Below are 21,935 nucleotides of genomic sequence, written 5' to 3'. Positions count from 1 at the left end.
TTGGTAATAAATAAAATAAATAGAAATACAGCCAGGGGGGGGGTCATTATCTAATGTTTTATCAGCACAACAAACATGTTTGGGCTACTGTCTGTGTCCCAGCATGCAAAGCCTAAAGTACTCCCCTCCAGGGATAAGGCAATTAAGGCTATTATTTACCTTGGAATAAGGCAGCTACCCCTAAATCCTTATCTTTCAACTTTTGTTAGCATGTGTGTGCGTGCGTGTGCAAGGCCACACCTTTCTTGGAAGTCTGTTTGGTGGAGAGAGTCACCTCTAGGGCCACCAAAACCCTTGGGCAATGGGCTGGCTGTGACTTTCACCTGCTGTCTAGTCTTTTTAGGCATACAAGCTGCTTCCCCATTTGGCTACTTTACATGATACTTGTATTTTCATACAGGCTCATAAATGAATACTCCTGTGTGGGCAGACCCAGACCTTATCGTAATGTGATTAACCCAGTTCATTTTGCAGTTTATGGATTTAAGCAGTGGTTCCCAAACTTTTTAGTTGGAGACCGAAAAGAGACATTTTGTCTCCCCGGGCGGGACCCATAGGCTACTAGTGAAAATAGAAGATCTACAAGCTCACCAGCAACACGTTGTGAGCTTGTAGATATTTTTCGCTTCTTCTTAAAAGTATTTGTGGAATTTAGTCTTAGCTTTGTTTTATTTTATTTCATGAAATTATTTTGGAAAATGTTTGGAAAAGAATCTGTTTTAATGAATGAAAAACTGTGAATATTTTTTATTACATTTTTTGAAAATATTTTTAAATAACAACACAAATGTCCGCGACCCACAAACGGGTCCCGACCCACTGTTTGGGAAACAGTGTAATAGAGTGAGAGTACCTATAGTTCCAAGCCCGCCCATCAGACAGACTCGGTGCCAAATGAAGTGCAGCTGAGTTGAGTGAGGATGATTCCGAGCCGCGCAGGTCGAACCTGACTGCTTTAAAACATGACACCGCAACTGGACAAATGAATGTTTTATTATCGTATGGTAAAACTTCGAGTTCTTTAATGAGTCGCGTTGGATGGAGACTACTCTTAGATTAGTGGTAAGTTTGAATAACCTTTTCTTTCACAACATGAATAAATAACATCCGTTGATGATAAAGGACATCCTGTTACTTTGTGTGTGGTCGAACCGCAGCAGGTGTGGCTGACCAGTTCCTACGATAGGCCAGAATAGTGGACAGAAATGATATTTTTACAAGACAGTTGAGGTAGACCACACTAATTCACTGAGTTCTGAAACATGTTGTAACAAGAATTCGGATTACAATCTCAAGGGAGTGAAAACTATCTTTTCATCTCTTTAGGAATCAGGGATTTAGCTACTGTCTGTAGATGATGAAAAAACTGTGAAGGCACTAGCCTTACAGTTTTTCCATTTACAGTGTATAGCCTACACAGTATATACTGTAGATACATAGACTTAGACTGTAATAGATTTGTTCACCAACCATATAGAGTTAGATCATTGTTTACACACCTTTATATTTACAACAGCACCATGGATTCTTTACTTCTTTACACCTGTAAACCTGTCATGTGACAGTAAATCAGATTTCTGATTGACGCTTATTATACTGAACAGGTTTTAAATAGTTTATTTCATGATACCCAACCCTTGTGTGTAAACTCTTATACCAATATAATTTACCAATATAGAGTTGTATTCATGGCTACTGTTAGATGAGCTTATCTAATATCAGTAACTGATGTGTACAATATTTACAGTTGCACTATATTTTTCTGTGTTTCTCTTTTCCTAGTCATGGCTATGGAAAGTAGTGGGAAGAATGTCTGCGACTACAGCCACAATGTTACTTTCTTCTACAAACTGGTGGATAAGAAAATCCCTGAAGGATGGACAACCCGGGAATTAGCGGTGCTTGTAGTGGGTCTGACACTTTGCCTCATAGTGGTCCTGGCAAATCTGATGGTGATTGTTGCCATCTTTAAAAACCATCGCTTCCACTACCCCATCTACTATCTACTGGGCAACATGGCTGCAGCTGACCTGTTTGCAGGTATAGCCTACACCAATCTGATTCTGAACACGGGCCCCTGGACCAGAAACCTCACCAAGCAGCAGTGGTTTGTCCGCGGGGCTCTGATTGACATCAGCCTTACATCCTCGGTGGCCAATCTGCTGGCTGTGGCGGTCGAGCGGCACCAGACGATCATCACCATGCAGCTGCACAGCAGAATGACCAAGCGGCGTGTGCTGGTTCTTATCATTTGCATCTGGGCCATTGGCATCGCCATGGGACTGGTGCCCTCCATCTTCTGGAACTGTGAGTGTGATCACACGGACTGCTCCACCATTGCTCCTCTCTACAGTAGGAGATTCCTTATCTTCTGGGCAATTCTCAACCTGCTCACCTTCTTTGTCATGGTGGCCATGTACACGCGCATCTTTATCTATGTGAGACACAAGAGCCAGCAAGGGTCTCGGCACACTACAGAGATATGGCGTGGCCAGGCGGTTGTCAATCTGATGAAAACCATCTCTATGGTTCTGGGTAAGGAGCACATTTTTGTATAATGACATCAGTGCAGATGGTAAGTATCAACAGTTCCAGTCTATGTTGTTGTTCTTAACGTATCACAGAGTTATGCTTGTTGCCACATACCAATGGTGACACGCTTGGTTTGCACTCTTGTTGTGACATCAGGTAATGTTGAGCAAGCAGCACACCCGTGTTCAAAAGTCAACGGACTGGTAGCTGCTTACGTCCCACTTCCTTACTTTGAACAGGTTTTTCAACCTACAGCTGTACTATTTGGTTTGTTCTGCCTTGTCTGGTTCATTATCTGTCATAAAATGTCTCCACGGAAGAAGCTTAATAAATGCCATGAAGTCTATGATGCTTCTATGTTACACCCATATTTACAACATAATTCCCGTCATAAATAATGATCCCACACCACATACCTTTCCAAGGTTGTTTACTCATATAGCCGAAGGCCAATTATCAGTGAAACAAACAGATGACGAATAACATTAACGTTTGAACTGGAATTGCCTAATCATTGCAATCAACATACAATTCGCTGGAATTGACCTTCATTCCATTTGGGACGTCAATGATTCACTAACTGATGGCAAACGTTTTTCCGTCCTCAACAATAACTCACATCTTCCTGTTCCCATCTGTATAGGAGCCTTCATCATCTGCTGGACTCCCGGCCTTATTGTTCTCTTACTGGATGGGGTGTTGGGTAAAGACAGTAATGCTGTCAAATATGAGAAGTACTGTTTGGTGATAGCGGAATGCAACTCTTTGGTCAACCCTATCATCTATTCCTTACGGGATGAGGAGATGCGGAGGACGTTCAAGAGTATCCTGTGCTGGCTTTGTGGGAGAGGTTCAGAGGACAATCAGAGGGGGCCATCTGCTGTCCCGTTTGATGCACCGCAGCTAGAGGTACTAGCAGTGCATCACATTAGGGATGGGTACAAGGGAGGTCAAACTTACACAATAAACCTTGTGTTACAACATGAAATTTGTTTATTTTTTACATGTCGTGTGGCAATGTCTCCTCTTTCATTAACATTGGTTCTTGTGGTCTTGGTCAACAGGAAGCGAAGTGATGTTGATATTGCTTATTCATTGCATAAAATGTACATTGTTTTGTTTCAACACACTGCATCTAGTTTCTTCCTTTTCGTTGTCGGCGAGTGTGAATTACTCGGATCTCCATTTATTAAAGAATTACTCCTTTTTTAAAGTGAAACGGATCAAAAGAAAAACATGTTGGTACCAGGCGCCAGCAGGAACCAGGAACATTCCTCAATTCCTTCTTCATCTTGTTACTCATGAATTTGGTCCCCTGACTCCAATCTCTCCACACATTAAAAGTTCAGAATGATAGTGTTATTTGTAGACACTATAGGTGAACAATCTTTTGCTTGGAAACAAATAGTAGAACATGACATTATTATGTGTCTTCTTCTTCTCTTGTGTAATACAGATTGTGTAATATTTTGACAAGTCTTGAATTGTGAGTGACCAACCTTGTACTCTGTTTCAATATCTGTTGGGATTCTATAATTAATTCTATGTTTACTTTTACAGGAAGGTATTGGTTGTGTCCAGAAATCGGAGGACAACAGCAACTATATGTCACAGCAAATGAATGACAAGCAAATGTTGGACTATGCTATGGTGACCTCTAAATTTCTACAGCCAGAAAAGGAATAACTTCAGACAAAGATATCCAGTGGTGATTAAGAGGGTCTGCTTTCATTGAGGTCTCTTTGTAGCATAAGTGTTGCTCTTTCACCTCAATGAGATTCTGTCTGGCAACTACCACAGCTGGTTAAACTACTTATTTGCCACGCTTGTATTTGCAATGAACTGAAATGTGAGAATATAAACATGCATGACTGCACTGAATTGAAATTAATATTTGTTTTGGTGAAATACAGTCATTTCAGGATACTGGATTATTGCAATGCTGCGTTTTGCTTGAATGTTTTACATTTGAATTTCAACAGCCTCTTTGGGACTGAAATTATTGGAAGACACAGTATTTTGAGATTTGTTTTGTTGAATAAATGTACTTTAAAAGAAACCATGTACACTAATATAGACATGTATATACCTTTCAGGGGACATATTTGGTACTTATGAAACCCATATTTACAATACATTATATATGCATTACATTTCTTAATATAACATGCATAATGCATTATAAGACTTGATATAAGGCAGTATGAAGGCTTATATAAACGGCAAGCATGAATGGTTTGATTTAGATGTATGTAATAGGTCTGTAAACTAATTTTCATAAGCTTTCAATATAAGAATAAATGTAAACATGTAATATTTGATCGCTCCCAGCAGGTTTAGTGAAAATCCAGTTTTCAAATTTGGCCTCACCTTTGACCTTTTTGACCCAAAAGACCAGAGATTTGGTTGAGTTTGGGTAATATAGGCTAAAAATTAAAACGGCACAACAGTGTACTGACAATAGGAACTTCAGTTGATTGTCATTTTGCATCGCATCATTTAGCAATGGAGTTGGTTTAATGGCTAAATCTAGGTTATACAGTGCTAATCTAATGTATTGTCAACCCTACAAACACCATTATGAAATCCTCATCCCTTCCAGTTGCCATGCATCAGTACTCCAAATGAACAAAGTCATATTTTGACAAAGCAAACCTGTAATTGTAGTGATTGGATAAAACTGATGGACAGGCTTACATTCACATCCCAAAAATAACCCCACCAATTAATTCAACATCGCTACCAACTGAGCTAAACCACCACGTGCGTGTTGTTCATTAAGGCATCTTTGACACTTTGTTTTGCAATATCACACTTCTAGGAGGGCCTTTGGTTGGACAGCCAATGCAGGTAGGCTCCTAAGAACAAAACAAATACTGAAAAAAAATCACACTAAATCATTTTTATTAGTTTTCTAATAAGAACACTACAATTTGTCATATTCTTCCTTTTAACTCTTTCTAGAACAATTCTAAAGTTGAGGTATAAAAGGAGTTCATACAGACTAACAAGTCTGAAAACAGTGGGGATTATATACAAGAGAAATGGAAAGACAGAGGTAGAGAGAGGGGTAAATACAAGGGAAAGTGAAGAAGAGGGGAGATACAAATATACTAATAAAACAAAAGTAATCAAATGGTTAAATAACATTTGGTGCTGTGGAAGTCATTCATAAGTACAGCCCAACTTATACCATGTCATACAACGATGTCGCATGACGAAAATGGCCGCTCATGCTGCAGGTGCAATGATGCATTGAGCTTGTAGATGTGCTATTTTCGGCACGACACTGTTGTAAGATGGAGCGTAAATTAGGCATGAGTGGACAAAGGCCAATGCTGAAGACACTTGTAAAAATTTGTATAGTACAAAATAAATTCCTGCAAAAAACCTATGTCCTTTTCTTTATAACAGCATTAATGTTGGAAAGGAATATGACCAAAGTGAACACTTACAGTGCTTAATTTGGATCTGAATGGTAGTGATGGATGTTTAATAACTAAAGCTCTTTTCGTGCATGGTCCCCTCATATAATGGTGCCAATCGTATTGGCACACATTCCAATTTTATCCAGTTACATTGTGATTGACATGACATGTTCAATTTGCATTGGAATCCATGGTGAAGTCTAATCAAACACAGAACCAAAGAGCCATCTATACCTTCAGGGCAGGCTGTAATGGTGGGCTGCTCCAGAAATTTGACCAGCTGCTACATAAACGCCTTAATGGCAAAACAAATTAAGCACTTCCCCCCCTGAAAAGCAATAATTTATAAACAATTTTAATTATCAGGTATGTTTGGAGGCGGGGAGAAAGATTAACAGAAGTGAAAGGTAAGAACTGAAAAGAAAAGTATCAGTATGATAATCAGTCCACTGATTAACAAATCAAATGTTGCATATGAGAAATCTAACTGATCTTTCCACAGCATCAAACATTTTATACATGTAAACCCCATATTGTAACCCAGTTATGTAACAAAAAGACCCAAATTATATCCAAAAAGAATGATAAAAACAGAGTAATTGTGACCCCTGCGAGACAATAAAGGCCAAACAAATCTCACCCAAACAAAACATCAAAAAGGTTTATAAAAGAGGAACAAATACTGAAACATTCCACAAACTGTACAGTGACATCCATTACAACTGGTAGAAAAATGGGCTAAAGATAATTTGGTGTGGTGATAACACTATTTGTAAGATATAGCCATATGAAATGTATGTAACAGCAAACAAATACTTAAATCTGGGATATACATGTGATGGACCAAAGTTTTGTTCTGTAACATCGTTTCAACAAAGTCTGGATTTACATTGGGAGTCTTCATAAGGCTTTATCTTATCAAAATGCTTTGTTATTCACATAATAGTTGATGTATAAAATAGTTCAAAGGGTTGAAATCCAAGAACATCGGCTGCGGGTCTTGTACACCTGTTTAGATTTGAATACACCCAATGCTGCCTTTTTGGTAACAGAGAGAGGAGCCCTTGCCAATTGGCCAAATCAAAGAAAAAAATAAAGGAAAAAAAATACTCTGGTTGACCAGAATCGGTTCAAATATAGGTAAGTGAGAGAACATGCCTTCTCACGGAATGGGTGCTCAACTGCACACAATACAATCAAATCACAGGTGTGATATGACAGTCCTCAATCCACCCATCGTCCCACAAAGTACCCCGCACCCCACCCACCCCAAAAATGAAAATAACTTGAGGAATGACAACACCACACACAGAAAGACACAGATACAAATAGAATTCCCTCCTCTCCTCAAACTGAAAAGGTGGCTGCACACCTACTTTAGTGAGACAGAGAGTCATAATTACATTGTTGATCATGATATTTTTGGTACTATAGAAGGTTGGAGCGTGTTGCCATGGGCCTGTTGAGCTTACAGGTTTCAAGTTATGAGGAGGTCCGAGTCCCCCATCCCCATCTTTCTCATTGGTTGGTGGAAGCACCCATCGACTACATTCCTGTGAAATGTATTGGTGCACCAGCCAGTTTGACTGAGTCATCCAGGGAACACTGTACACGCGCACACGCAGAAACACACATCATTGCAGTGCATGATGCATTTATTCCTCTTTTTTTTTTGGTCTGTCTGATATCATAATACCCTTTCTTTTGTTAATAAAAAGAGAAGCTAAAAAACTTGAAGATTAAATGAAAACCATATTATCACACCTAAAAATCCTACATGCATGGAAGACGGTCACGTTTCTAAAGTCATGTCACATTTGTCTCAGTTATATAACCACTGCCCCCAGAATCTCTCTCTTTCTCCTAACCGGTTATTGAACTACTTTTTTTGGTGGCTGGTGCATTCTTGGTGAAACAGCATTAGAAAACAAGCTACAATCAAATAAAACTTGTTGAAAGAAAGCAAGAAGTAAAGTCTACAAGCCATCTACTACACCCTCTATTGGTTAGCAAAGAAAAGGGCTGTTAGTTACATCCACAGAGGATCATTTTCCTCCATCCGCAGGCCTAATGTGTCATGTCTGGTCCAGATTCAGAACTGGCTATAGCGGTGACTCCCATAACTACAGTTACCAGGTAGAGGCACCCATGATAAAGGTGCAAAAGTTTGTGCTTGACAGATCTCATATGTTTCCTTTCCTGGAAAAGAGTTGAAAAAGTGGAGAGGTTTGTGAGTGTTGGTGTGTGTGTGTGAGAGTGTGCTCGTGTTGGTTGGGGTGCATGCACGTAATGTGCAAATCTGAACTATTGATAAACGTTTTCACGTTAGAGAAGCCCCACCAAAGCAATTACATCAAGCATTGAAGGATGGAAGATACAATGGTGTCATTTGTGTTTAGTTGCCAGTGGTTGTCCTTGGAGGAACACAAGTGGTGACAACTAGTTGGGCAGCACTTTGGTACAAGCAAGGTGAGCAGAGCTCCCTAGTGATCCATGTCGGTAGAGCTCGGCGACTCTAATCAAATGCCAACGCCTTGTGAGGTACAGGCGATCACATGGTTTTCCAGAGCAAAGGGGCTAGGCTCCTCTACTGAGGGAAGAGAGCAGAGGTCAATCAGGACATGGGCAGGTCGTGTGGATACATCGTGGGGAGTCAAGACGTGCATATACACAAATAATGTACAGACATCATGGTCGTCTTACACAGCCAGGTCAAGTAATATTCAACAGGTTTATTAAAACCAAAGATGGTGTTATCTGTTTTGACATCTGTCTGTTCTGGCAACCTTCTCTTCCATGTCAAAGAGTTATGGAGCACAAATTCCTCCTGGCTAGTGTCCAGTTGTCCTATCCTGCACTCCAGTAAGATGTGTGCATATGAGGATGTGTATTACAACTTGGTGAGTCTCCGGAGGTGGTCGGTCAGCAGAAGGTGGGGACAGACGGTAGTGGTCAGTGGAGGTGATGGTGGGGAGGTGGTGGTATAGTGTTAAGGAGAGGTGCCAGCTCAGTTAGAGGTGTCAGAATGGACGCTGCCAGGAGGACCAAGAGGAGAACTGACTGACGGGGGGTTGGTGGCATCCTGCCAGCTGTTGTTAGCCTGCAAGCAACAGGAAAGGAAAACACTTGTTTATGTTGGCTGTCAAAACATTCAGTTTATTATTCAAAGTAATTGCTTTAATTAATTTCCTATCTGGTAGAAGGACCCGGCTAAAAAAGTGGGGGCAAAAGTGTCAAATCACATTGTAACTATGGTAACAATACTACTACTACAACAGCTGTTTTATCTCAAGCTAACTATGGTAACATTACTACAGCTGTTTTATCTCAAGCCAATTGATGACGGAACTTTCCAGGCGGCTCTACATCGGAGTGCAGCGCACACAAAGGCAGACATCTTGGCTCGTCTCAGAGCTTTGTTATCAAGTTACTTCTGAAAGAGAGCACTCTAAAAGTTAGTACTCACATCCAGGCGGTGTGGGGTGTAGAGGCCGCTACCTGACAGCTCCTCATAGCCGCCCGTCAGGTGTGTAGCATGGTGCAGGGTATGAACCTATCAGAGATGAAAAAAAACAGGACATTTTACCACTAAACATCTTTATGTTGGAACACAAAGCACCACCACATACAGTCTTCTTTCAGAATACACAGACATTGGCTGGGCAGAGAATTGACAGCTTCCACAAACCTCTGCTGCATCCATTAATGCTTAGCTACATTACCCTTGAAAGTTTCTCCACTAGCAAACTCTGTCATCTATTTTCACTCATCGGGTCATTGCTGCTGCTTGACACCATGGTTTGGATACCCACTAAACATCATGATGCTCCACTTTGCCAGTTCTGCTCTTATTCCCATGGAATCAATTACTGCATTTGAAGCCAGAAGGCCACAAGACAGGTCAGGATTATATTATTCTCCACCCACCATCATTCTCATTGAGAAAGCTGAGCCGTAAAAAAACAACAGCAGATTACTGGATCCCTCAGAGACAACAAAACTGTGTACTTCCACAGGGTACCACAAACACAGACTAGAGCCTTGTGCAGGACTGTTTTCTTAATCCTGCCCCCGCTGGATTTCTGACCATGCCATTTCTGACATCACAGTTAATTTCTGACCGCCACTCCCACCCGCCGCGAGTATTGCAATATTACCGTCTAGTACTGAAATATCCTGTAATATTTCCATTGGGACCCCAAAACATTTCAAACAGAAACAGAATGAGAGAGAGAGCAAGATAAGAGGGAGGGGGGAGAGAGAGAGAGAGGGAGAGAGAGGGAGAGAGGGAGAGAGGGAGAGACTTGGCTGGACTACCGCCTGACAGTAGGTTATTAAATATATGCCTTATGCACATACCTGTCGGGAACAATGTTTTGAAATGACCTTGTTCTTTGTATTTAGCCATAAGATAAATGTGTTCATATCAAGCTAAAGTAAAGCACCACACATGCTTCAGGTGTGCTATATCCAGTTTATGGTGGGACGGTGCAGGACTTTGACCAGCCTGCAGGTATCTAAAAACTGCCCGCTACTGAGATAATTGCCAAAGCTCCTGCAGGATTCTGCTCCTGATGCAGGGCTCAAACACACCGTACAGGCCAGGGTACCAATAACACAGAGTACAGGGTACCACTAACACTGAGTACAGGGTGCCACAAACACAGAGTACCACAAACAAGGGGCACAGGGTACCACAAACACACAGAGTACAGGATACCACAAACAAACAGCACAGGGTACAAACACAAAGGTGGTCAGATCTGAGGAAATCTAATGTGCAGAGATGGAATGGTTTGAGATGGTCTGAAGGGAAACATGCACTAATAGTTGGGATGGGGTTGGGCTGAAGTACCATGTTTCTCGGAGGGTCACTACACTGGGCTAGACAGGTCAGGGAACCACAAAGCGCAGGGAGGGGATAAAGGTAATTACAGGGCAACATCCGGGGTGAGGTCGGGGCAAGAGGGTGCTATGCTAGGGGCTGAGTGTCCAGGGACATCAGGGGGTTGAGTTGAGGGCATTGGGGCAGGTTCTGCAGATGTCCTTATTGCGTACCTGCGGCTGCAGAGAGGGGGCTATGTTGAGACCCTCCCCGTTGAGTGAACGCAGGCCGAGGTAGGCGTCACCTGTGTGAGACAAGTTATATGACCCCGATGACCCCGTAGGCAATACATGCAGCCAATCAGGCATGTCAGGATGCCCTGGGGTCAAAGGTCACTAGTGGTCATGGGCACTGATTGCCAATAATACAGTCACACCTCATGACCTCCGCCACAGCTTCAACATGATATATTGATCATGTCTGTATCTTATTTACAATACTGGGATAATGAACCAAAACATCCATGAAAACCAAGTGGCCCAAAGCCAACTGACCCAGATTAATGAAATGCCTGAAAGCCACTAATGCGTCACCAATGTCTCCCAACACCAACGGGAGCCATTAGGCATGTCTCATTTTGAAGGCCCAACCAGGGACCTTCCAGCTTATCAATCAATATGGACACGAGACATCTGTTATGCTCGCATAGACTCTTCAAGTGCATTTCCACAGATTAACCAAGCATATTTATTTAGGTATCACCATTTCAGTTTCTGTGGCAGAGTAACACTTTTGTTTTTATTTGGACTATTGATAGTTTTTCAGTGAATATTTAAGTCAAATGTTGGCTCCACTGACTTGGTGAAGTTTCTCCATCGTCAGAGGTTGATATTGTGCTCAGGTGTTTGACTGACAGTTATGGAAGACAAAGGGAATTTAACCTTGGACATAAACTGATCACAACATGCTGCATCTATGAGTAAAATAAACTGAGTGAGCACCTACCTGCTCCTATCTGCAACTTAGCAAATAGAGGTTACTATTATCAGCTTGTGTGTGCGCGTGTGCATGTAAGGACCTGACATTGCACTACAAATAGCAAGCAAGGTGACACATTATTACACATAGCAAAATGTGCAATGAGGATGATTGACAGACAACAATCAATAACTAAGGATGGCTTTAATTTCCGATTTCTGTAACACAACCTTGAGTATCTGCCAATACCGGATAGCAATCCAATACCTTTTTTCCCTTCCTCTTAAACAACAACAAAGCTGTTAATAAGCCGTTTGAAATACTGCTGTCAATCCTAAAAACCCTCACATGTTTAGCTTTACTCCACCCAAAGCGTAAAAGACCTCCACACAACTGACACGATGACGACTGCATGTGCTAATGACTAGCTACTGTTATCAAGTGACAAATGCTGCTCTGGTACTTCTCGTTATGGCGTGTCGCTGTAGTGTGGCTAAAACACTTTGGTGATGTTTCAGGCTGGATTTGTCAATCCATCTTGTCAGATTATGACTTATTTTTATTTATTTTCTTTTTCAAACAAATCCCTATCAAGGACTGTTGTTTGGCTAAGTACCGTAAATTTCGGACTATAAGCCGCGACTTTTTTCCAATTTTTCGACCCTGCAGCTTATATAACGGTGCGGCTTATCTATGGATTTTTACAGCTAACGGCCACTAGGGGACCTCCTAAATCTATGGATTTTACACCCGCGGCTTATAGTCCAGTGCGGCTTATATATGTACAAATCATTCAATTTAGCTGCTGCGGCTTATATTCAGGTGCGGCTTATAGTGCGAAAATTACGGTAATCAATGACATTTATTGTCAAGTATTATTTATGGATTTGAGCAATTAGTTGTTACAACTAAAATCCATGAAGATCAATATGGGCCAAGCTACATCCAAAATGTTCAATATGGGCCACGCTACATCCAAAATGTTCAATATGGGCAAAGCTACAGCCACAATGTTCTGAACAAACACTTAAGGGAACAAACCAGCAGACAAAACACACATCACAAGTTCGATGTACTACTCGACTCACATGCAAGCATAGACTTAAGGTACCCCAGACTGCACAATAGATAAGTCTCTTCTGAACCTCAATATTAGTAGCAACTAGCAAGCTACTTTAACAGAGTTAATAATTGTTTTAGTAAATGTTGATTAATCTATTTTGGCTATCACTTTCAGTGCAACCCTTTTTTGGCATCTAATGTAGGATTTGTTTACAATTTCAATAGCTCAATTCACCAACCAAATCCTTCCTTGCATGTCTTGATTGATCATGGTCAAACAGGTGAACTTAACGGCCAGCAGGTTAAAATTTCCAACAAAATCTTTGCATACATTTCTGCCATCTTGGTTTGTTCATTGTTGACACAACAACGTGTAATTTAGAGGCCATTTTTGTGATCGGAGGCCAAAATAAGGTTCTGAAAAAACTTTCTGAGCATCAGAACTATATTGTAATAACAACTAGAGTAGATAATTGTGTCAAAAGATATTGTGCAGTCAGTAAAAATAAATGCAGACAGGCAGGAGAACTTTTGGAATTATGACAGATAGCAGGTCAAATAAAGGCTCAGGTTAGGCTTACGGCTAAGTTAAGCCCATCTCTGGAGCTACCCAGCTGGTGACCTAAGTTCACTGTCATGAAGAAAGGATGTGGTGACATTATACATGTGAATGTTTCAGTTCATGTTAGGGCTGGGCAATATATCAATATTAAGTCGATATTTTGTGAAAGCAGCAACAGTCACAATATTGAGGTATTTGGTCAAAAATATTGTGATACTTGATTTTGTCCATATCGCCCAGCCCCTACTGTGTAGTTACTAAGGCCTGCTCTGCTTCACATGTTGGCCAGTGCAAATCGCTCATTGCCAGTCAATTGACGTGACATGAAATAGGATGATTCAACTCGGCTTCACACATGCATGTTGTGTGCCAGCTGGCCAGCTGACTGCAAGATCAAGTTCCTTGTGCAGTCTGGGGTCGCCTCAGGACAGGATGGGACTCTGATCACATCATGTGTTTCATCAGCCTAGTATGAACTAAAGTGTGAGTGAGTGTGTGTGTATATAGAGGCACTGAGGTCCAATAACACGGGGATGGCTAATGAGAGACTAATGGAACACGTGGTACCTGAGTTGGGCGTCGCTGGAGAGTTTGCCTGGCTAGCCTGCGCCGACACATTGGCAGCATCCACCGCTGTTTTAACTGCGTAGAGGTTCGCTTCCTCCTGGAACTTACCAATGTTCTTCTTGTAGCGTATTCTCTTGTTGCCGAACCAATTAGAAACCTGAGGAAGAGACAGAGATGTAGACATTCTTTTTTTTCTTTTTCCTCCCAATTTAGCCATTATGACAATTCCATATTCCCCTATGTATTCTAGTCACTTCTAACTCCTACAGTTGGTCGTAGGAAGAACATAGACATCTCCTCTCCTCTGATGAAGGCAGTTTCTGTTCACCTTATAGTGAGGAGTTTGTCCTCACCGAGTTGAAAGTTGAATATTTATTTTTTTATTTTTGTAATCATTTCATATGTGCATTTTTAAGGGGTGACTGGGTTGGGTCTGTAAAATCTCTGAACTAATCGGATCTCAGAACAAATTTCACGGGTCCAATTAGGATCCGGGTCCATAAAAATAAAAAAGTCAGAAAGGCTCAGAATCTGACCAAATTGTCACAGATCCACCCAGGTTTGGTTCAGTGATTTAAAAAAAATACGCCAATTTCGGAGCCAATTTCACAGATCCATTTCGGTTCAGGTCCGTTTTTTGGAATCGTGAAGAGCTCTAGTCTGTAGTACAGCGACTAAGATTACCCTCCCCACCCACTCCCACAACCAATTGTGGAATGCCTGGCCAAACTGGATGCGCCAAGGACGATTCAAACCATTAGTCTCCGCTGTAGTGGGCAGGAACATAACCATGCCATGCCGAGTGTCCCAGATGTAGACATTCTTGTACCAATAATGATTTTAGACATGCCACGGTTGACATAATTTACATATAATAAAATGTATTTTATTATGTGAGCTTGTAGATCAGGTATTTTTTAGAAAACATTTGCCTATGACCTGCTCTAAAAGAGGACAAAAAGTGAAATAATGGCCAATATATCGGCCAAACCGATATATACGTAGGTTGGGATCTAGAGTGTATTGGCTGTGCTGCTCACCTGAGAGACGGTGATCGCACACTTTTTGGCCAGTTCCTCTTTGGCCTCCTCACTGGGATAAGGATTGGACAGGTGGGAGTAGAAGTACTCGTTCAGCACCTCTGTTGCTTGCTTGTTGAAGTTACGCCTCTTACGTCTGACAAAGACAAGACAAGATGCAAATGACCAACATGCATAACACGCATACACTCCTCGACATGTTCACATCATTTGGAGCTGTGGAGCAGAACTGACAGCATTTTAGCACAACCTCTAATCATAGACAGACGCACAGATATGCTTGTTGTGAGACAAAATAGCAGACCTTGTAGTTCAGCGTACGTACAACACTGGTATACGACAAGTCTAAATCAGGCTTAAAGAGATACTTCACTTTCAAATAAAATAAACATTAAAAAAAATATATATATTTAAATGAAAGAAGTTATGGCAAAATAAAGGCCCCCTCACGCATTAGAGTGTCCTACTAATGTGTGAGGGGGCCTTTATTTTGCCATAACTTCTTTCATTTTTTTTAAATCTTTTTTTTTAATGTTTATTTTATTTGAAAGTGAAGTATCCCTTTAACAACATGGGCTTTTCATGTCACTGACCCCCACTTTCATTAGGCCATGGACGCCCATTTAAAATTATTCTGTCCTAGGGACCCTGACGAGTAAACATTTCTTTTGTTTAAATAAAATTATTGTTATACATGGTTATACATTTATTAATTATACATTAGTTTAAAGTATCACCACTATGAATCTACTTCTATGTTAGAATAGTCACTCATGCTTTATTGTATTGTAATTAGTTCCAGTGAATTGAATGATGGGAAATTAACCAATTAAACCCTATATTCTTAATTAACCGGGGTCCTCCGGGGGGCCCTCTACACCAAATCTCTAGCCGATTTAAAAGCTCATAACGCGCTGTGAGCCATTTTCACCAAATGTTCGCCTCAGAATTGGGACGCTAAGGTTCATGTGGTTAAGAGACTGTTGGGGGACCCTCTGTAACCCCCTTCCCCCCAAGGACCCCACTTTGAAAACTACTGCTCCAACCCCCACAAGCAGTTGAAAACGGACACCACCATCCACCCAGACAGACCTGGCGTCGAGGAAGCGGGAACGCAGGATCATGACGGCCTCGCAGGTGCTTTGTTTCAGCTGCATCTGGATGGAGCTGAACTTGCGATGGATGATGGCCACCATTCGCTCGATTTCCTTTGGAGAGATGGGCCGCGTGCGAGACTGCTCCCTCAGCAGGTTCATCACGTGGTTGGTGAACTCACTGCATGCCTGGAGTGACAAGAGTAGCGAGAGGGACTTCATTATGGAAAAGACAAGTAGAGAATATGGGCAATATATAGATATTATATATGCTGAGAGATGAGACTAGATATCAACTGGGACTTTGGATATTGTAATATCGTGATATGGCATACGTTTTTTTTATCGTCCATTTAATTTTTTACAAATCTGCAAACTCGCAACACGTTGCATCGTGACACGTTGTAAGCTTGTAGATTGGCTATTTTGGCCATTTAGGAATTAAAATATTTTTTAAAATATTGATATTCTATCCTCTATCAATATTGTGATATTATCACAATATCGATAGAGATATTTGGTCAAAATATTATGTGTAAATATTGTGAGATTAGGTTTGTTTCGATAACACCCAGCCATAAAGACCACCACCGACCAAAATGTACACTTGTATGTTGCATGTAGTTGTAGAAGCTCCAAACCTGCTCGTATTTCTCCAGCTCAGAGTGGTATATCTGGCGGATCTGGGCCAACTTGGCCCTGTAGTCAGAGTGCTCGATGCTGCCGTCGTTGGGCGAGCCCCCGGCCGCCGCTGCGGCCGCCGCCGCTGCCGCCGAGCCTCCGCCCTTCTCTGGTCCCGACACACCCTCTGCTAACAACATGTTGTCCAGACGCATGATCTGAGGGTCTGGGGGGTCCTCCTCCTGCACGCCTCGGATACTTAGCACTAGAAGAGGGAGGGAGAGAGATAGAGAGAGAGGACAAGTGAAGGGAAAAAAAAGAGAAAAAAGTTTTCAATATTACAGTATATTATAGACACTGACATTCCACCTTTGACCTTTCATACCACATTTGACCTTTCAAGTATGATGCTGCCTTTAGCTGACCTTTCTCAGTCCAAAAACTCGAACATAATATGACAAACTGCCAAAATAGCCGATCTACAAGCTCACGAAGCGTCGCTTTGTGAACGATTTATTTATTTGTTTAAGTTTTGAAAATGTGCCCAAAATAAGGATGCCAGGCTTAAAGTGGATAAAGTACTTTGAAAGCAGAAATGTCCACCAAGGTTTTTTTTCCTTCTTCTTCCCCCCTCAGACCAAAAGAGCAGGCTAATACTGTGGGCTCTAAAGAGTGCATGGGAGGACACCTTATCAATGCTAAAATTGTGCAGAGCTGTCAAAAACCAGGCAACGTTCCCTCCTGAGTCACCGCAGGGCAGAGCGTAAGGCTGAATCCTCAATGAGCTTGCGCTGTAGCGCCCGTATTCCAAACAGCAGAGGGCAGTGTGGCCCCTCAGTGGCAGGCTGCCAGAGAGAGCGTCACATGAGGCATGGCACTAGTAATGGGAGTGCATGTGCTGTCACTATGAGCCCCGCTGGCCATAAGTATAGCTTTCAGCCGCTCCACTCCACCACTGTATTAAACCAAGACCTCTGTCAGCCTGCAGCCATGTGCTCATCTCTCTCTTACACTTACGGACACACACACACACACACACACACACACACACACACACACACACACACACACACACACACACACACACACACACAATACCTTGCACACAAACCACTCCTACACCGAAAAGTTTCAAATACAGAGAAGTCTTTCTTTGCTGTAGACATTTAAGTTATCACTACCCTTTCTTTATTGTAATTCATGCCCGTTTTCTTTTTTCCCCTCACTATTTACAAGGTTAATAGAAAAACAACAACAGTTAAATCACACATGTTGAGGGAATCAGACAAATATGGATGATGAGATTAATCCTAATGGAAACTCAAAGCCCTTTGGGTTATGCTACTTGGTCAAAGCTCAGGGGGTGTACTCAGAGTCAGGGAATTACTTATTTAGCGGCTTTGCTGGTTACGCACCATCAACAACCTGAGCTGTCTTCAAGATGATAACAAAAGGTTCATCGTTGAGAGCGCTTTGCCAACCAAGGAGGGTTTTACACTACAGTATTTGCTGTACTGTAAAACTCACCAATTTGAAGAGAATGGCAGCCAAGGAATACTACATGATGTAGTTTATAACCAATAACAGCTGTGAAATGTATGCATTCTTTACTTTCAAACTGTATCACAATGTCCACTTTCTCTTTCCCTCTTTTTCAGAGTCTCCTGTTAAGATTCAAACTTTTTTTTTCTCCACCTCTGCCGGCTGATTTTTTTTCTTGTTCCTTCTTGCCTGTTTCTCTCCCTCCACTTAGGTCTTCGCTCGCTCCGAGTCACATTCCTTTTCTCTTGCTCCCCCTTCTCAGGGCTCAGGAATGCAGCAGACCCAGCCGACTGAACTAATGACCCCGATTCGCCCACCAACACCACTCCCTCCTCTCGTTCCCTTCAGCCATGGACAGTATACCCATTTACCACATAGGTACATAGTGGTGATAGTCTGGAACTCAACGACTCATCAGGCCTCAGCGGTTTTGCTGTCCTGTCGGACACATAAAGCATGTCACCCGGCTAGGGTGACATGCCTGCGCTCCGATTCGACGTGGACTTTACGTGCGTTCCCAGACTTTAGTCTGGGTCGTCCTGCCTCGGCCAATCCCGGGCCACCCTGTTCCTGATGCAGCTGGAGCCATTAAGCGGTGGAGGAAGAGGTCCATCTTCCATTGCGACATGCAGACTATGTATTCATACACACATTTTTATACACTGCGCAGGACACCTGACCTACAGCCAAGAGGGTGACGAGGCCTCTCAAGGCCTCTCAAGGCTTCTCACCACCCCCACACACCCCCTCACGCTCCTCATTATGGCCCCCAGCTGTAGCCTAATGCCCTCACATTCTACTAATTACTCCAATTAAGCCATGATTACCCACAACTGCATTCATACACACAGTCTAGGAGGGCCTAAAGAGGCTACGGCGACTGTTGAGATGAGTTACGAATACTGTACCGAAGAAGGAACACATGACACGGATAAGAGCATTAAGAAATCTGAATTCTTCTACTCAACCAAGCAACCGTTGGCCAAAATAAAGGGGAGAGAAAAAAAAAGAAAGGAAAGCCCTGCAGGCCTGAACACTGTCTGGCTGTTTTGCTTTAAATCAAACCAGTTTGGTTTCCATTTCTTATCAAGCGGGTTTTGCTGGCAGCACTGGGCTGTTTTCATTGCACAAAGCAAACATGGAATACTAGTGTAAATAGTACTGTAAATTGTGATGCAGAATCACAATTTACGCTTCACATCAAATATATGGAGCCAGCCTAAAGCCTAACTTATAAGTCGTCTTAATAGCAAAAAACGATGTATTTTAAACTGAAAAAAGTTACGCATCATTTTGTTTTACACCATAGCCGTTCAACAGAGTATGAATTAGGCTCAAGGCCCACATAGCTGCATCCCGAAGCTGCTCTTAAAAACCACACCATTATGCACACCCTGCTCTCCACCCTGGCTAGGATGTGTGGCGTTGAGAGACGGCGCAAGCAGCCCCATACTATGAAATATTCAGGGAATCCAGCTGGGTTTCCACTGCATACATAATCATTCTCATTTCTCTGCACACGACTGATATGGAAAACACGGGTGTGCCGCGCAGACACAACACCGGAGCACACGGAGTGGAGTTAGGTGAGGGCGAACGACCCGACCGACAGCGTAGCACTGTACATTAGCTGTAATATCTTCCACACATCGGGAGAGATGCTCCTTAAACGTAGTCAGTATATCACTGCTCAGCTCACAGCACATTGCTCTGTCCCAGTCTGTCTTTTCTCTCTCTCCTCCTGCATGCATCCCCTTTTTCACTCTGGCCTCTCTGCCCCCCCCCCCCCCAAAAAAAAGAACCCTCCCCCCTCTGCACCCCCCTATTCCCCCCCCCCCTCCCTCCCTCCCCCCTCTGTTCTCCATTTCAGTCGAGTTCTCCATGTGAGCCGCAATCCCTCATGCTGTCAGCCCCCCCCCTCTCTCCCTCTCTCTGTAGACAGACAGGATTAGCATTTTAATTGCATCAGCTCCCTTGGGTATTCTCAGCCTTTCACTGGGAGAGAGCAAGGGAGCGAGAGAGAGCGAGAGCGAGAGAAAGAGAGAGAGAGAGAGAGAGAGAGGAGAAGAAAAAAGGTAAGAGGAGAGAGCGGGTGGAAGGAGAACCAAGGAGAATTGAAAAAAAAAAAGCGAGTCACATGAGATGTGTGTGTGAGAGCAAGCGAGAGAGGAGAGAGAGAGAGGGGCACTACAGAAATATACAGAATTCAGAGTGCAGAAGTGCCAGAGAGCGAGAGGGGGAAAAAAGATAGGACTGTGAAAACATCAGAGGTTTTCCTTTCATTACAGGCACAGAATTCAGATAAAGAGAATGGGTCAGAGACAGAGAGAGATGGGGTTTTTTTTCATAATAGAAATATGCGACATAAATATGCAAATTTGCCACGGAAAAATCGCTGTACAAATAAATCTCAACCACACCACTAAAGAATATGATAAGTAAACACATTGGCTGTACTGGCCTTAAATTCATAGCCAGATGGATATAAACAAGGGTGGATGATACAACATTGGTCAGCAAAAAGACAGCTGGGTACAAACCACCTTAAAAAACAAAAACAAAACTACAGCTGCACCATGTCAAAACAAGAAAAAAATAAGTTAACTCTTCACAGGGAATTAAGTTTCTTTGATGTACCTAGAAGAGAAATATTTTTGGAGCATTGGAGACAGATTCTGAATCCACAGGTTGAAACGATCCTCCAGGCAACAGTAGGGTTTCAAACTGACAACATTGACAACAGTGAATGTTCCAACCAATGCTGAATACCAAGTTATTTTGAGAAACAATGATACTGGGATAAATGAACTAACGTTATGCTAAACTGGTTGATGCAGGTAGTTAGCCAATGCTTAAAAAAGGAGCAGCTCTCCCCAAAGATTACTCACAAATGAGTCATTTTTTGGGTGAACTACTCCTTTAACAGCAAACACAAGATAATATGAACTGGCCAACAGCCAACCGGATGTGTCCAAGGGTTTTGGCTCGTCTCCTAGCAACATGAGAGCATACAACATGAAAGCATTTGGATTAAACCCATCTATACCATACTGTGTCTGCCTGTAGTCACAAAGATCTACTGCAGGGGGATAATCCCTCCTCCGTCTTGATAATAAATGATCATGAAGGTCTGAATAATGTGGTTGCAGACGACAAGGTGGCTTTTACTCAAGGACAACAGGTGGAATTTGACTTCATGCCTGAGCCTGGTTGGATGTAATCAGATTTATGTTTTTCACAACTCCTGTGAGCTACCAACTGTACAGATAAATGGTCGCCGCGGGCGGGATAATAATGTCTCATTTACACTCGTTTGTGCATCGTGTCGCGCTCTACAAATAGACGATCTACAAGCTCACAAACGCATAGCAGCACAACGAGTGATTGTCAAAATCAGGCTTAAAGGGATAGTTCACCCCCATGGAGACTTGAATTCATGGATATTTTTTTTGTTTTTGTCGCATTCCTAATTTGATGACCGGCAGCGGTTCCGGTAGGAGACACAAAGAGTCTCCTTTGTGTCTCCTACCGGAACCGCTGCCTACCGGTCCACTGGTCATCAAATTATTGGCTTACGGAATGCGACAAAAACAAAAAAATACCCATGAATTCAAGTCTCCATGAGGTGACTCCATGTGTGCATCTTCACAGATGGCCCCCAAAAAACATTCAGAGAGACGGCAA

At 42.3% G+C, this 21,935-nt stretch overlaps 2 protein-coding genes across 4 annotated transcripts in view; one reads left to right on the top strand and one right to left on the bottom strand.

Moving 5' to 3' along the window:
* The first annotated feature begins 786 nt into the window (after window positions 1–786).
* Window positions 787–4,591, top strand: lpar2a (lysophosphatidic acid receptor 2a). The gene is made up of 4 exons (XM_080447840.1): window positions 787–1,062; window positions 1,783–2,535; window positions 3,176–3,441; window positions 4,093–4,591. Exons 2-4 carry the CDS (start codon window positions 1,785–1,787, stop codon window positions 4,216–4,218), a joined length of 1,143 nt encoding a protein of 380 aa, XP_080303966.1. The 5' UTR covers window positions 787–1,062; window positions 1,783–1,784; the 3' UTR covers window positions 4,219–4,591.
* Window positions 4,592–5,419: 828 nt separating this feature from the next.
* The window catches only part of pbx4 (pre-B-cell leukemia transcription factor 4), a 32,420-nt gene continuing 15,904 nt past the window's right edge, over window positions 5,420–21,935 (bottom strand). The window contains exons 3-9 of one of the 3 annotated variants that reach the window (XM_080447846.1): window positions 16,730–16,974; window positions 16,087–16,277; window positions 14,995–15,130; window positions 13,955–14,111; window positions 11,019–11,089; window positions 9,427–9,513; window positions 5,420–9,060 (exon numbers count right to left, since the gene is read on the bottom strand). In XM_080447846.1, the coding sequence (XP_080303972.1) occupies window positions 8,968–9,060; window positions 9,427–9,513; window positions 11,019–11,089; window positions 13,955–14,111; window positions 14,995–15,130; window positions 16,087–16,277; window positions 16,730–16,974 (980 nt within the window). In that variant the 3' untranslated portion in view covers window positions 5,420–8,967. The remainder of the gene's footprint in view (window positions 9,061–9,426; window positions 9,514–11,018; window positions 11,090–13,954; window positions 14,112–14,994; window positions 15,131–16,086; window positions 16,278–16,729; window positions 16,975–21,935) is intronic. The other 2 variants (XM_080447844.1, XM_080447845.1) reach the window with 2 other exon arrangements.

This window comes from Gymnoscopelus braueri, assembly GCF_963280865.1.
Source record: "Gymnoscopelus braueri genome assembly, chromosome: 13".
NCBI classification, from domain to species: Eukaryota; Metazoa; Chordata; class Actinopteri; order Myctophiformes; family Myctophidae; genus Gymnoscopelus; species Gymnoscopelus braueri.
Note: the sequence above shows the minus strand (reverse complement) of the source record. Positions and strands in the feature narration are given on the sequence as shown.

Excerpts from the sequence above, each read along its gene's own strand:
- lpar2a (XM_080447840.1), top strand. The coding sequence starts at position 1,785 with ATGGCTATGGAAAGTAGTGGGAAGAATGTCTGCGACTACAGCCACAAT. Across the intron at positions 2,536-3,175 it reads AACCATCTCTATGGTTCTGG|GAGCCTTCATCATCTGCTGG; the intron begins GTAAGGAGCACA and ends CCATCTGTATAG. Across the intron at positions 3,442-4,092 it reads TTGATGCACCGCAGCTAGAG|GAAGGTATTGGTTGTGTCCA; the intron begins GTACTAGCAGTG and ends TTACTTTTACAG.